Source organism: Melospiza georgiana, chromosome 1, assembly GCF_028018845.1.
Source record: "Melospiza georgiana isolate bMelGeo1 chromosome 1, bMelGeo1.pri, whole genome shotgun sequence".
NCBI classification, from domain to species: domain Eukaryota; kingdom Metazoa; phylum Chordata; class Aves; order Passeriformes; family Passerellidae; genus Melospiza; species Melospiza georgiana.
This window is the reverse complement of record NC_080430.1, coordinates 45,634,895-45,651,127: the sequence shown is the minus strand read 5'-3', so window position 1 is coordinate 45,651,127 and position 16,233 is coordinate 45,634,895. Positions and strand designations below refer to the sequence as shown.

General features: G+C 35.2%; 1 protein-coding gene across 1 annotated transcript in view; it reads right to left on the bottom strand.

The window, feature by feature from the left end:
- ULK4 (unc-51 like kinase 4) overlaps nt 1–16,233 on the bottom strand; it is a 211,562-nt gene that overhangs the window by 82,193 nt on the left and 113,136 nt on the right. Inside the window, exon 32 of the mRNA XM_058026927.1 lies at nt 5,111–5,216. Coding sequence (XP_057882910.1) covers nt 5,111–5,216 — 106 coding nt within the window. The remainder of the gene's footprint in view (nt 1–5,110; nt 5,217–16,233) is intronic.

Below are 16,233 nucleotides of genomic sequence, written 5' to 3'. Positions count from 1 at the left end.
TTTGAAGTTATCCACTGCAGCCTATAAGATCTATTTTCTAACAAGATGTTTTGTTCTTTTCTTCAGAATGAAGATCCTTGCAAAGCAATTAAAGTCTTTGAAAGACATTGCTCTGCAATCTAACATGATATACTCAAACTCTTCCTATAAACAAAATGATGCAACAGTTAGAATGAAGACATTTCTTGCCTTTGAATACCACCCATGGATAAACCATACTCAGAGTTGGAAAGCACTGCTCACTAGACAATGATTCAACTTTTTCTGGTTTTAATTTTTACAAACTATGAGAAAAACAAACCAAAACCCCCCAAAAAATCACAAGTAAAGAAAAAAAGCAACAAAGAGATGGAACTGAAAGCAAAAGTTTATACATCTGTTAATTGTATTTGAGTATAAGAATTTCATTACATTAAGTGCTGTGGTGCACTTGGCTATTTATTAATCATCACATCCACATAATGAAGCAGCCTTGCAGGCTCACACCACTCACTTATCAAGCAGCCAACCCTGACTTCATGGTTTGTCTCATGTATAAATTTGTCAGTGCTTGTCACTAGACACACATCTAAGAGAGACAATGTCTTTTCAGTAGACTGCTCTAGTGCCTGTCTATAGAAACAGAAAATCAACCACTATACTCCTACAACACCTGCTTAGGAACTCAGTCTTAGCATCTAGAACAAGGTTTCCATTTTGCAGTCAACAAATGTCAACCCTTTTAACATGACAGGCACAAAGTAATATATGGCTGTTTTTTTCATGACCAGTAGAACTAAAAATACCTGTCTTCATACAGATCTGCATCCTGTATCTCTGCCTACCTCTATGCCAGTTAAGTCACCATCCTCCATACTGATGACTCCCTGCCCCTATTTCTGGAACCTTGGTGCTGTTTTGTTCTATGTCACCCAACTATAAGCACACCCTCCAGCATGAGTTGTTCCCATGCACTGACTGAGCCTGTGGGATCGTTTCATGAGTACCCTCCTCAGGCACTGACCAACACACCATTAAACTCAGTGGTTACAAACCCAAAACAGAGACTGCAGGCATCCTAGAAAGAAAATGGGAAGTGAATACTGAAAAGGCCACAGTGACATATTAATTAATAGATCTTTATAGTACGTAATGTATAAGTACATATCTATATTTTGTACATGTCATGTATAGCACTATTCTATTTGCTGTATGCTAGTGAAGAATATTTAATTGATAAGGCTTTTGTCTTTCTCTAAATTATGGCATTAACTTGGGTTTCTATCATCAGATAATGATTGTTATAGACTGAATACATATTTGGACCTCTGTGCTCTCTCAAGTGAACTTAAAATTGCCCAGTATCAAAATATGGGGAAAGGGAAGAAAGAAAGATTGGCAGCCAGAAGCCAAGACAGAGGAAGAGAGGGTAAGTGTCACTCTCTTACAAGAACTTCCTGAAAATGACCACAATTGTCTTGGCCTTTTAATATCTTTCCTTAACTATTCACAAGGGACCCTATATTAATCCTACTCTCCTTATTGAATTCCAGTCTCAGTAATTAAACTGAATCATAGTATTCCCCTCTGATTATTAAGTTGAAATTGTCATTAATGTTAACAGAACAAATGTTTAATAGCTGATAACACAAGTACAGGCCATTTTAAATTCCCTCTGTGACTTCAGTTGCATATGTTATTCTCCATTTCACCTTTAAACACATTAAGTGGTTATCAGTACATGTCTGATGTATTTTAACGCAAAAGGACAGTTCACAGAAGAAAGAAATTAATACCAGGCAATCCACCTTCCATGGAAGTTGCTGAAATACACAACCATATCATTTTTTAATAACAGGAAATCACAGAAGCAGTAATGCAGAAAGTGCCATCATGCAAGATTTCCTTGAGAAAGGGGAAAGTTCAACATGCAAGCTACAGCCCTTTAAAAAAAACTATCACCTCATACAACTCCTTTGAGCAAGTGAGAGTTCTGAAGGCTAACAGGCACAAAAAGAAACAGTGACGTGGGTCTCTAAATGATCTGTCTGCAAAAATACAGCTTCTTGGCAGCTGAAGAAAGGCATGCACAAAATTGGAAAGGAATCTTCATTGCTAATGCCTTGACTCTTAGATACAAAAATCTCGACAGGACTGACCATCTAACCTGAGCTCCTTCTAATGTTCAGCAAGTATCCATGGTTTTTAATTTCTGAAGCTCCATATATACATGAATTAATTATCACACTGTAAAGGGGAAATAAGGGAAAGTAATGAAATTATGAAATTGACCATAATACTTTGTCTTCAGCCTTTTTTTTAACACAGGAGAACAGCTCATGAATGTTGAATACCTTCATTAACAACACAGACACTGTGTTAATAGGATGTATTAACAGGCATGTTCAGCAAGTTTACAGATGACATTGAAGTGAAGAAAGCAGCTGATGTGATGAAGGACTGACGGATTCAGAAAGAACTCAAGAAGCTGAAGAGCTCCAAAAAAAGGCTGCCAGAAACCTTTTTAAGTTTAACAAAGGCAAATACAAAGCTCTGTACTCGGAAAGGAATACATTCATATAATAGTACAGGCAGAGTCTGAAAACACACACATCATGTGGTCCACTCTCCTAAACATCTTGGTTGCCCTTCTCTGGGCTTGCTCCTGCTTGTCAATGTCTTTCTTATAGTTTGGAGCTCAAAACTAGACACTACAATGAATGGAGGAGAATAGTCACTTTCCTCAATCTTTCAGTTTTTCTTTCTCATCACAGACCTCTTTTGCCTTAATGGCTGCAAATGCACACTACTGACTCATGTTCAACTTTTCTACTTGGACTCCAGGATATTTTTCTGCAAGAGGAAGCTTAGTTTTCAATTTACTAGATTGCATTCTTCTCCATCACACAAAAGTAATTCAAAAATGAGAAGTTAACTGCCAAAGATACGGCAGCAGAAGTTTAAGGTGTTTTCCTTATGTGAACACTATATATTTACAGACAGTAATGCAAAGTATATAAAGCCCTTCAATTTGCACAGAATAACTTCTCTCCCCTTTCAATTCAAAGAAAATCTAAGAGTCTGCAATTAAAGGATCAATACTCTCATAACATCTTTGGCAAACCAAATTTTAGAAGTTCTTTACTTGACAATTAGGCCCTAAATCAATAAAGCACTGGCCAAAATCCAGGTTTCCAGTACTCTGAAGATTAGACAGTGGGGAAAAGGGATGAGAGAAGATGGAGACATTTGACTTGAGCTAAATTATTTTTGGCTTCTGTGCTGCTTTCTCTAGTGTGGTTGCTGAAGTTCAGTGAGCCCAAGTTAGGGTTATCTAATCAGTATTAGTCTGAAAATATTACTGGAGTCATTAGGACATAGCACAAGAAAAAGACTTCAATAATATTTCTATCCTGCTTCCTTAGTTTGGAAACTAGCATGACTGAAGAGATGTATTTTATTTTTGGAGCAGATGAAAAGTGAAAGAGCACAGACATACTACCAGCAGCATAAAAAGCACATAGGAGTTTGCTCTGTAGGACAATAAAGAAGAGATATTTAGGGAATGGAGGCATTTCTGCAATGCTGTTAAACAGTTTTCCACCTAATTTGCCACACAGAAAAGCAGAGGTGTATTACTTTGAGCAAGGCATGCCAATTATGTGGTTACAGTGCTTGTGGGACTCAAACAAACTTCTTCGCATTATGCAGTTTTAACAAGTTACCCTGCTGCAGCTCAGGTCAATGCCAACTTAGGATTTTGCCTGACAGAGAGCAGCCGTGCCTAAAGATAGTAAAAGCAGCACATACATCTCAATCCCAAGAAACCCCAAGCAGTTCTAAGTGTGATAGGCAGTTTGGTGAGAAATAACCAAAGAATCAGAACACTATTAACCAGCCCTTTCCAAATTAGTCATACTATTCCATTTTTTCTCCTTTTTTGTTTTCTCCTGGCTCTGTTCTCCACTAATACACCACTAATTTCAGAGTTAATCTGTTTGCAACAGAGGAGAGGAATATGTTATTTAGCAACAGTGTCAAGTTCCCGTTTGTCTCCTGAATAATGGCATTGCCCATCCAATGCCTTAAGTCTAGAAAGGTTCAGGAATTCATTTCTCTTGCTTTCTGCGTCAGTGTTTAAACTACTATGCTAATTATGAAAATGAGGACATGATTCCTACTACCTACCTTGATGGATTCATAGGCTGGTATGTGTACCAACAAACAGTACAAATGGTAACACAGACCTATGGTAACATAGACGTCACTCACCCATTAATGATAAACAGAAGAAATGCTATCAAAATGTATGTCTTAAACAAGGTTGTAATTTATATAGAGTTCCAACAGCAGAAACCTTTTCTTCAGAACCAATTTCTAAATAAAAGAAGCTTACATAATAAAATGCAGTTAAATGAATCATGGAATCATAGAACAGTTTGTGTTGGAAAGAACCTTCGAATGTCATCTAGTCCAAACCTCTTGTAATGAGCAGGGACATCTTCAGCTAGATGAGGTTGCTCTGAGCCCTGTCCAGCTTGACCTTGAACGCTCTCAGGGATGCATTCAAGGCATCCAATCACTCTCCAGGCAACTTGTGCCAATGTCGTATTACCCAGCGTAGGTGGTAAGCATTTCATGAAGACATGCAAGGGTTTGTAAACTAAGACTTTATAGTCAGCTTGGGTTCCACCCCATTGCTCTACATCATTGGACTGGAACAGAAGCTATTTCTTAAAAGTGTGCACAAATATTGTACAGCTTATCCTTTCACAGGTTTAACTAGTGAGAAAAGGAAGAATTTGCAGAAGTCTCTCTACACTCTGCAGTGTTATGGTTAGTACTCTAGTCCATTACTTCTTTCCCAAGCCATTCTTCACAGGCATAATGTAATTTTCAGTTAGTAATTCTTTTGTAAGCACATTTTCCTGGAAGAACGACTTTCTAAAAGTTAAATTTGTAAATCAGTAAGGAAGGAAGAGGAAATGATGAGGAGGACATCAGCTACAATGTGATTATCTAACAACCCCTACAAAATCTAAATAGATAAAAGCTAGTTTCACACAGTGCCAGCTATTACACACTGGGAAACGTCTGAGAATAAAGGAGAATAAAGATAAAGACGACATACCTTCTTGAAAGAGTGGAATCATGTTCACACTTTTGTTAGCAACAATATTATTCAGTAAGACAATTACAGTTTGCATTGTATTCCCAAGTATACTGTCCTGGTATCTCTGGAAAAACAAAACAGTAAAAAAAATATAAAAATCCAGTATTTCTTTTGCAAGGTTAGAAGACTATTACCTTAAAAAATATGGTAATACAAAACTAGTACTTTCTCAATCTGTTAAAATTCAACATTTAAATACTATAAAACCAGGCAAATATCTTAGATAACATCCATTTCAGGGACCCTGCTCTACAACATTAGACCAAAACTTCTCCTATGTTCTTTTAAACTAAACCAATTCTTATCTAGATTTAAAATGTTAGCACTTTTCAAACTGGCATAGAACTTTATCAATCTCATCTCTATATATTCAGAACCAGAAATATTTCCCTTTGAATATTTCTTTTATTAATGGCATAATTGTTACTCTTTTCAGTCTCAGGTTGATAACCCCACCATAAGTCTATTTGTTGCTTTTCTTTGTATACATTCATAATTTCACAGACATATTAAAGACCTATGAATGTTTTGAAATGCAGCACTTTTATAATGTTTTATGTTTGAAGATTGCCTAAGTGATTTTGCACAATTGTTGAGACTACACTGAGCAGAGGAAGGCACCAAGATTTTTAAAGAAATTTATTTTCTTGTGTTATATTCACTACACTTGCACACTCAGGCTGAAAAGGATGGATAAGGCAATGCAACCAATATGCATTTATATACACACGAGGGACAGTAATAACTAAGATAACTTCCAAGAACCCAAAATAGAAAAAAGCCTTGACAAATCTCAGTTTAGATCTAAATATAAGCCTAAGTACTCTTCAAATCTTCCTTGAAGGTTCAGGAAATGTTTTGTCCAATTTTCAGACTCAAAGTCAAATATATATATATATACATCCAAAGTGAAAATAACAACTAAGAAAAAATTGTCATGTTTCATGCATCATAGGTCTCTCACATACACTTAGGTAACTTCCATGCATCCCTTTCCCATCAAATCTCTCAGTATATTGGTATTGCTCAACTACTTCACTGCTACAGAATACGTCATTTATTAGGGTCCACCTCCTGTCTGACAATTGAAAAAAATTTGAAGTTGAACATGATGAAACTTGTCTGAAGTTAAGCATTTCAGACAGCAAAAATCACTTCAGCTCTTGAATACAGTCAAAGGAATACTTCCTGTTTCTGCACTGAAAAAGTAAAATTCATTATTTCCTACAAATACCAGGCAATATATATATACAAGTATAATACATTAACAGAAAATTAAATACATAAACATACACAGACTTCTATTCAACATCACATTATATGAATTTTCTATTCACAATAAAGTGCTCTAAAATACATCATAAGAAGAGACAAGGAAGAGTGCCTCACAGCCTTTTAAAGGACTTTAGTTTCTCACCCAAGGCATATATATATATCTATATCTATCTATCTCCAAGAGCTCTTAAATTCTATTTAGTTTATATAGCATTTTGAGATGTTATTTATGATTTCCATAAAGAACATAATAAATATCTGTTCCTCTGAAGGTTTGAAATACAGCCTGATAAATTCAAAAGCAAAGTTGGAAAGTATAAACATCAGATTCCTCAAAGGTAAGGTAACCAATACAGGAAACAGACACCATAAAGCCATGGTACTAAAAGTAAATTTGAATTTAGTTTCCTACAGATATCTGAAACATAAGAAAAACATTATTTTCAAAAGATAAAGTGTTTATCTGGTAGTCTATCATCAAAATATCTTATTAATTCTCCTAAAGAACACCTAGAAAACAAGACATTAAACAGCAAGAATTACTATTTCCACTACTGAGGATAGTGATAGATACACTAAAAACATAAAATAACAAAAGCAAAAAATATCCCCAGATGTCAAAACGAGATCTCACTCAAGTATTTTCTCTGAAGATATAATATTTCTATTACTGCTACATATATTTGAAGTAAACACCTTCTAGTAAATTTCCCCTTTCAGATATGCAGTTAGAAGAGAAGCTGTTAGTTGCTTATGATAACAATCTTTCACATTTACCAGGTTAGTAATGTTTCAGTGAAGCCATTTTTGCTTTTAATGGACATCAATTGTGCTTTGCAATCCTCTGCTGAACAACCAGCACTGATGTTTTCTACTTATACCAAAGCACAAATAACAAAACTTATCTTACTCTAAATACATACAAATTAGAATTCAAGATGCAATGTAGATATCTTGAGGAAGGAAAATGGTATCTTAATGAATTAAATAATCATACAAATGGTATACTCAGCTGTCCTACTAATGGTTTAACATATGTTCCATGATGGGTTTTGACAAGATACTAGGTTCCAAGAAGCTACAGGTATGCTTTACTTATCTAAGCCATCACTGATTGCTGTTAGACTCAATTTTAGAGGTTTATATAAAAATATTTAACTTCATAATCTATCAAGGAGTAAAGCTGATCTAATTTGTGTGCACAGCACCACTGACTGTGGACATTTAATGAACAGTGCACTTGACAGCTTTAATAAAACATAGCATTTGCCAGCAGAGATAATTAGAATTGAAGCAGTAAAATTCTAGTGTTTGGCAACACAGATGAAACAACTTCATAAAAATGTACAGCTTCGGCAAATGAAAGGCAGGAAAGCACTGGACCCTGAAGAATCAGCCTTCTTAAAAATAATTGCTTCAGTGCTTAAAAAGGACAGCTATGAAATACCAAGGGCATAACAAGGAAATACTAGTATTAAAAAAAAAGAAACCACAGAAGATAAATCAAGCTTTTCTAATAGGACTGAACTGTATTTAGGCCATTAAACTTTTCATTCTAATTTTGAAGGGTTGCACTTTCACAAAAGAAATCAGTTGAGGTATTTATTTAAACCATTTAGGTAAAAAGGTGTGAATTAGAAAAGATGGAGTAGGAATCTTGGCAAGACACTATGGCTAAAGCTGCCTTTTCTCTTCCTTTAAGGGGATTAGAACTTAGAACAGTACTAGGCAAACTACAGTATTTTAATTACATTTTAGATAACAAAAGAGATTGCACTTGTGATAAGAGGTTTCCAATTTGGGAGACTTCACATACATATCTGCTATTTATGTATCTAAGAAACCAGGAGAGAAAGCCCTAAATGCTACGTTTACAGATGTTCTGTAATTAAATCTTACACTACATACCACAGTACTCCTGCTCATTCTAAATAATCAGAGTGATTAAACTTTACACTCTCCTCAAGCTTATATATGATCTATGAACACAAGTTAGGTAAGGAAGGGAACATAAGGATATAGAGGCTTGATTTTTCATACACTAAATCCATTGAAAGAAGAAAATTATAGAAATTAACCATATTCAAATAAAGTTATTAAAACATGCCATTCTTATCTAATGATTCTTTGTCACAGTATAGTTGAGATGAAATAAACCAAAACATTGATGCTAACAAGGACCTATTTACAGGAACATAGTTTAAGATTGCCTTCAATCTAGCGTATTTTGATTTGCTATTACTTTATGAAATAGAGAATTAGAAACTTTGGTTAATTTAATCTCTAACTTTAATCTCTAATTTTTGTGGCCTTTGATTCATAAGACCAGTTATGCACAAACTGAAAGCATATCATATGGATCTCTAACATTAGAGCAATCCTATTTTCCTTATTAATTATCTAAATCAGGAGTAAGAACAGTCATATCTCTTGCGACTCTGCTTTTCAAAAATCAGACTTTTTCAAAAGTACAGTTCTACCAGAACTAATATTTCCGAATATTTCCCTCTGAGTATGGTCATACAAAAAGGAGCAACTAATCTGACAACAAATTTCTAGAATGATCACGCTTTTCAGATGTATCACAATGGTGACATATTCAGTTCACATACAAAGATTTTTAGTCCTGGAGCTTTCACAGAAATTCCTCCTGGAATATTGAAAAAAAAAAGAGCATCTGCATTCTTAGTCAATACGTGCTTAGGAAAAGTCAATTGATTATAGGGGAAAAGTAGTGATTTTGAAGCATTAACTAAGGAGAAAGAAAATCATTAATAAATACCTAGAATGTCAAGCATCAACTAATAGAAAACAGTAGAATTAGTCTTACATTTTGTTCTAATACCCACTGCAGGAGGCAATGCAAAATTTCACAATCTTACATTCACTGTTACAGATGAATCGCAAAGCAATTCAGCAGCAGCTTTTAAAATAGAGTAACATTTCCTCTTTCTACAAAATTGCACCTAAATTTCTGGCAGCAATGAAACCTCAAAGCTTATTCTTTTGCTAAAAGCTTTAATGAAAGAACTCAACTCTCATGGAAAATTTTCTTTACTGTCAACAGAGGGAGTCTGAGTAGGCTCCTCTCTCAAGCAGAGTCAGGCTTCTTCACAGAGAGGATGCTCAGACTCAATTTCATACAAGAACAAGCTTCCCCATTACCTAGAAAAAGGTAGCTAAACAAATTACCTTTCTGAGGATTAAAGCTATTCATTCTGATTAACACTGAGGTTTCCTAAAAAGAAAATTTGTGTACAACTGAGCAGACAGTATGGGGAAAAAAAAATCTATACAGATATCTCACTCTGGAGAATTCCAGTATTCTGGAAGAATTTGCACTGATATGCTCTGAAGCAATGAAACTCTACAAGTTTCATTTCATTCAATAGATACTACCACAGCAGTAACTTCATATTTAGACTCAAGTCTGGAGATGCTGTGGAAAGTCTCAAGTAGCTGTGAAGCATTTGAACTGCAAACTCACTTGGGAGCTGCATTCAAACATTATGCCAAAAGCTACCATACCAAAATATTCACTTCTCAGATTTGAATTTCCAGCATTCATGAAAAGCTACTTCTTCAAGAACTCAGAATGACAGATAACAATCAGTGGACATTTTTTTTTCTGCTTGGATTTTGCTTTGATGCAAAAGACACTTTGCCACCACAAGGAAAGAAGTCTCTTATATTCTGTTCATTAATCCACCATCAGCTGTTAAGAAATTTCTCCCTCAGAACCTGCTCCCATATCCATAGCTAACTACTTGCTAAAGCAGTATTTAAAAGCAAAAACCGATATTGACTCAGTTTCCGCTGCCTACTGAGGGGTGCAAGATTGGGATTGAAAAGCTTTTCCTGACATTTTCCATAACTGAAAAAAAAATCCTGAAAAAAAACCAACAGAGAAAAAGCTATGCTTTTACAAGGAAGTAAAAGAGATAGAAAAGAATATCCATTGTCTCTCTTAATCTCAAATTGAATGTTTTATTCTTTGTACTCAGACTCGCTTAAAATCCAGCAGTGTTGGTGAAAAAGATGTTGAATGAGAAGCCACAGGCTGACAAAGAAGTACAGGGAAATAGAACCTGTCTAAATGAGGAAAGGATGCTTTTCTCCACTGCAATTTAGTTGGATTGAGAGATATATTAAAGCCACCAAAAGGGACAGGAAAAACACATTTACATGTTAAATATTTTTGACTATATGCCTTGCTTTATGTGTTCTACCCTCAAAATACTATTTAGTTTGAAGAGCATTGTTTTTTCCCACACACTTGCATTTACTCAATCCATAATTACAACAGAGAAAGTTGATAACAAGTTTATCAAGTTACATTAAACTTGAAAACAATGAAGGGCTGTTAAATGAAAAGGAAATGTTTGCTGAATTTTCTGTTGCTAGAATCATGGTATAGTCTGATTACATTTGGCACCTTCAAAATACATAATTCCTTAATTTCTATTATTACTTATTTTAGGGATTACTTAAGTAGCTGATTACTAGCCTGAAAGACATTAGGAAATTCGCTTTATATTTTATATACATATTTTTTTAAAGTCACTGTGTACATTTCATTTGTAGACAACTGTTCATAGAGATTTCGTATGTTCCCAAGAGACATGTATTTAGAAAACAAGCATACTCAACAACCAGGCTCCACCAGCTATCAATCTACTCAGCTCAAAGTACACATCCTAGTGTACATGGGTGTCCTAGGAAACTCATCTTCCAGCCTTTCCCCACTCAAGGTACTCCTAGAGTAGCTACACCTGTTAGTTGATACCAAGGCATTGAAACCACATGGCAGGAAACAGGGGGGCACTAACAATATTCCTCAGTGAAGACTGGCAGAAATGCTGGAAAGTAACACAGCCAGCATTATTATCCCATGAGAGAGAGGGCATTTCTTTCATATTTCTGTCCTGGGCTTAGGCAGACAAGCAATTATGCTCTACACCAACTATATTCCTACTAGGACACTACGCAGTCAAGGCAAGAGAAGCCATGAACTGATTGCTGCAAATGAAAACTCTACATTGCAAAACACTGTGTTTATTAGGTGTAAAAAAATTATTAAATAAGCCTATTAATGACTACAGTGGTTTTTTGTGGTGCTATATTCAATAAATATTATCTCTTAAACAATAAGTTTGTTTGCTTAGTAGTGAAATTCATGTGTACTCTAAAGAAATATTATAGGGAGATTTTACTTGGCATGATTTTTCTGTGATTAATATCCATGGTCAGGATGAGACAATTAATTATTGATTCAACACTTAAATTTCAACAATTTTAAAATCACTAGTCTTGTCCCTTCCTTCTGACACTGAAGAAGATTACAGAATTGAGTATCTCCTCCATTTTAGCATTTTTGTTTCCAGATGACTAAACACTGAAAAAAAGTATAGTAGACTAATGTATCTGTTGGGTTTGTTGGTTTGGGGGTTTTTTGATCAGTTAATTAAGGACCATGGGCATGAATAAATCTTTACCATAATCACATTATTAAATACTTGAAAACCCAGAAAACAAAAAACATTCTTAGTATGTTACACTATCTTTGTGAACTAGAGGAATGGAGTTTATGAGCAAATTATCTCTATAAAGTTTCTTCTTCCATAAATTAGTGGTATATAATCTTTATTCTCAATTCTATCTCCAGTTAATGTTCCTGATAAACAGTATGTGTATTACACAAACACACTTTCACATCCATGCATCACAGTGTTATCTTGGCATTTATTCAAGAACTTGAAGATGAATGTATTTTCTTCTTATGCCAGGCTATGGATATGAATTCCAAGAATAAAAGGAGCTGAAGTGGATCCAGTGGTCTGAACAGAACTGAACTGTGACCGTGGAGCAAGGTTAGAATTCAGAGTAGTCCTAAATCTGTGTGTGCACCACAGTGATTAAAACTCTCCTGAATGTAAGTGGATTTGATACACATATTAAAGCTAAATAAGACTTGAAGCATTTGCTATATCTCTTCATGTCAGCTTACAAACATAAGTATTTTTACAGTCCAGGCCTAAAAAAGGCAGCGTTTATACAGCCATCAAAAGCTTCATCACTTTCAGAGGAAATAGGAAATGAGTCTGGTATTAAGAGTCATGTTTGTACATTTGGAAGGAGCAGTTTGTGTTCACAGCCAGAGAACTTCTCAACTGGAACAAACAATGATGATTAAAAAAGATAGCAAAAGGAAGTACAGTTTCTTTTTCTATGTAAGTACTAGAAACACTCTTTCTCTTTCAGACACAATAGGAAAGAAATTTACTGTTATCCAAAAATCTCCCACAGACATACAAACCACTGATGAGCTTAACTTGGTGTCCAACAAACAAGCCACCAACCCCATTCCCTAATTAAATTCTGTGCATGATTAACATAATTTTGCTTTATTACTGTTCACCAGAAGGAACAGGATGTAGTCAAGATGAAAAATTAAAAAGAACAAGTAAATTAATCTAGAGACTAGAGAGAATTTCAAGGTTAAATGACAATACTTTCTCCTTGCTTAAATTTTTCCAAGATATTGCTGCAGTTTCCAGACTCTACAGAGTTTGCTTTTATATTAGCTATGCCTGCGGCACCAGAACCAAAGACAGCATATGTATCTTGGTTATGTTGGTCTGGGACAGAAATAGCATTTTTTTCATTACATTGTGATTTTTATTTTTTTTATTTGTTTTCTTCCTGCTTTTCATGTAATTCTTATTTTATCTCTACCTGTGACCTTAGAAAAAGTGAACACAAAGTTCACTTTAATAGGTCATATTTCAGGTACATACATTTCAGAAATATACTTATGAAGTGACAGCCCCATTTTATCTCTATAAAATACTAACAGCATAATGCAATGTCAGTCACAGGAATTAATATCTTGCAGTCACTGGAATTCACTGATATTGAAAGACAGCCGTTCCCTTAGCCAGCAACAGACTGATGATGCTAGGCCACAGAACAGCATCTGAAAGAGAACTGATGGAGAAAGAAATGACAACTAAAAAGAATAGCAATAATAGTAATTATTATTACTCAAAATATACTTGCAATATGAGTTTTATAATTAATTTTTATGTCCTAATAGATTATTATTATTATTATTGTGAATTTAAGATGGGATTTAAGTAAAAGAGAAAAGATATAGATTGCATATAAGGAAGAAATTATTTGCAGCAAGGGTGCTGAGACACTGGCACACGCTTCCTAGAAAAGTCATAGATGCCCATCCCTCTAACTGTTCCAGGCCTGGCTGGACAGGGCTTTGAGCAAACTGGTCCAGTGAATGACATCCCTGCCCAGGGCATCCCTTCCTAGGAACCAGATGATAGTTAAAGATTCCTTCCAACCCAAACTATTCTATGGTTCTTTGATTTAGTTCTTACCACTCAGAATATTAAACTAAGACAAAAAATAGTAATTGCTTCACTGAGTACATAAACAAGGATATAGCAAAATTAATTTTGGACTAGCCTGAGCCTTGCTCCCATAGTGGCAGTCTCAATAGCACCAGGCAGTAGACAGGTTGAAAAATTTACAGTCACTCAGCACTACAGGGCCACCTGATACCCCACTGATACTCCATGAAGCACTCTGTGCACTTGCCTGGCACAAAACAAGCACCGCTTCTGAAAACTCTTACTCTCACCTGTTCTAAAGTCAATTCTTACATTGCAAAGAAGAGCAATGGCACAACTTACAATTAAAAGCTTAACTCACATCTAGAAGAACATAAGGAAAGGAAACCAATTCTGCTTCTCATAAGTATTTGCAAAACAGTATCAGATGCTATGACTTGAAAAAAGTATACCTCTTGCTGTTAAATATGATATCATATTTAATTTATTCCATTTTCATCAGAGATTAACAGATGGTTCAAAGACAGAATCAGAAATGGCTAAGTTCAGCAAAATAGGAGGCTCTCCTAAGCAAGTTCTACATCTTTCTCAAAGACAGAGGAAGTTACACTGCATTCTGTTGTTACAATTATTAAGAATATATTGAACAACATTTTTATTTTTGCACATCTTTCCAGGGTAATCTTCAAATAATTTATTATAGTTCTCTTCATGGCCTCACCCCATCTTTCCCCAAGTCATTTCTATTTAAATAACCACATACCAATTCAAGAAATCAACTTTAGGAATACAGGTTTGAAAATATGTATAGTTCATTAAAATAGATTCCACTTAATGACAGAGATATATTTCAGTCATCAATATGTAGGGCATAGGTTCAATTCAAATCTTCCTGATTCTCCTCACTGTTAAGGCAATTATTGCCTGGATATACAGGAGATTCCAGTGCCTTCAGAGCATAACAAAGTGCCTTCAACCCTCTAAAGAGTGAAGGGTTTTTGTCCTTCATATACCTTCATTTCAGTGGTAAACAGGCACTAAATGATTATGAGGGAACTTATATCTATTGCTTTATAAGGATATCATATATACATATTTAATATCCATTAAATATGTATATACAGACACATGAACATACACATTTGTTTTCTTATAAAGTATTTCAACTATGACACGCAAAATTCAAATGAAACTATGCTAGCAATGCTGAAAAATCAATGACTTGAGACTCTATGCTGTTTCAGAATGGAGCTAGACTTTCAATTTCCTTAAATATTTAAGACTTCAAACAAACATTCCCAGTGTGCACTGACACACTCAATAGGTTATCACACCACCTGTATCCCACAGTAGTCTGCTATCTTACAAGAAATGTAGAGGACTTCAGTTCTTTCATTTCTACTCATCTTTACTGAAAGTCCAGATCATCCTTTTCCTCTGTGACAAGGAAAAGTTAATATATACAAACTGAAGCAACTTCAGTGGGAGATGGTGAAAGATGTTCATAAAACATCTTGCTTAGTAGTCAAAATATTTGTTTTGAGCTTCAGAAACCCAGAGTCAGCCGTTTCCTCTAGGGTGATTTTGAACTTGGATCTGCACATGGGCCCTTCCCCTAAAGTATTCCTGATTGACATGCCACTGGCTACCCTGAAATCTGCCTTCCTCCTCTACCTCCCATTCAACTGTGGGCAGAAAATTCATCCTGAACAAAAGAAGCCTTAGTGAAACATGCATCCAACTTGGAATAACATAATGAAATCCTGAAATAACCCCTGTATTTCCTCCCCCAAACAACAGACTAGAATCCTGAAAAGAAATGGGCCATGATCACAGAATCACAGAACATCCAGAGGTAAAAAAGACCCACAAGGATCGTTGAGTCCAGCTCTGAAGTGAATGGCCCATATAGGGTTCAGCCCCACAACCTTGGTGCTCTTACCCACTGAGCTGATCAGCAAGGTTCTGCTGCCCTACCCAAGTTGTCTACCAGCAAAGAACAGCTTTATTCTCATATGAATTGATAGCCTGAAAAGGAGTTGGATTTTTTTTAGATCAAAGTAGCATTTTGATGCTATGGGAGAGTCATAAAATATCATTGAGAACTAAATTTAATAACACTAGAGGCTAGACAGAAATTTAGCCCATATGTGGTGGCACACAATGTGGTATTGCACTGTAAAAAGAAAGAATAAAGAAAAATAATAAAAAAAATCCAAAACCCAACTAAAAATCCCCCCAAAAAAACCAAACCAAAAAAAGTCCACAAAACCCCAAAGAATTGTACCACTGGATTAAGACAGCATATTTTATATGAAGAAATTAAAATATGAACTTTGTTAGAACACAGAATGTTAGTAATAACTAAATTAGCATTTTTAATTACTCATAATAGGCCACCTCACAATTATTAGGTAGCTATATTAGTCTTTTACTTCA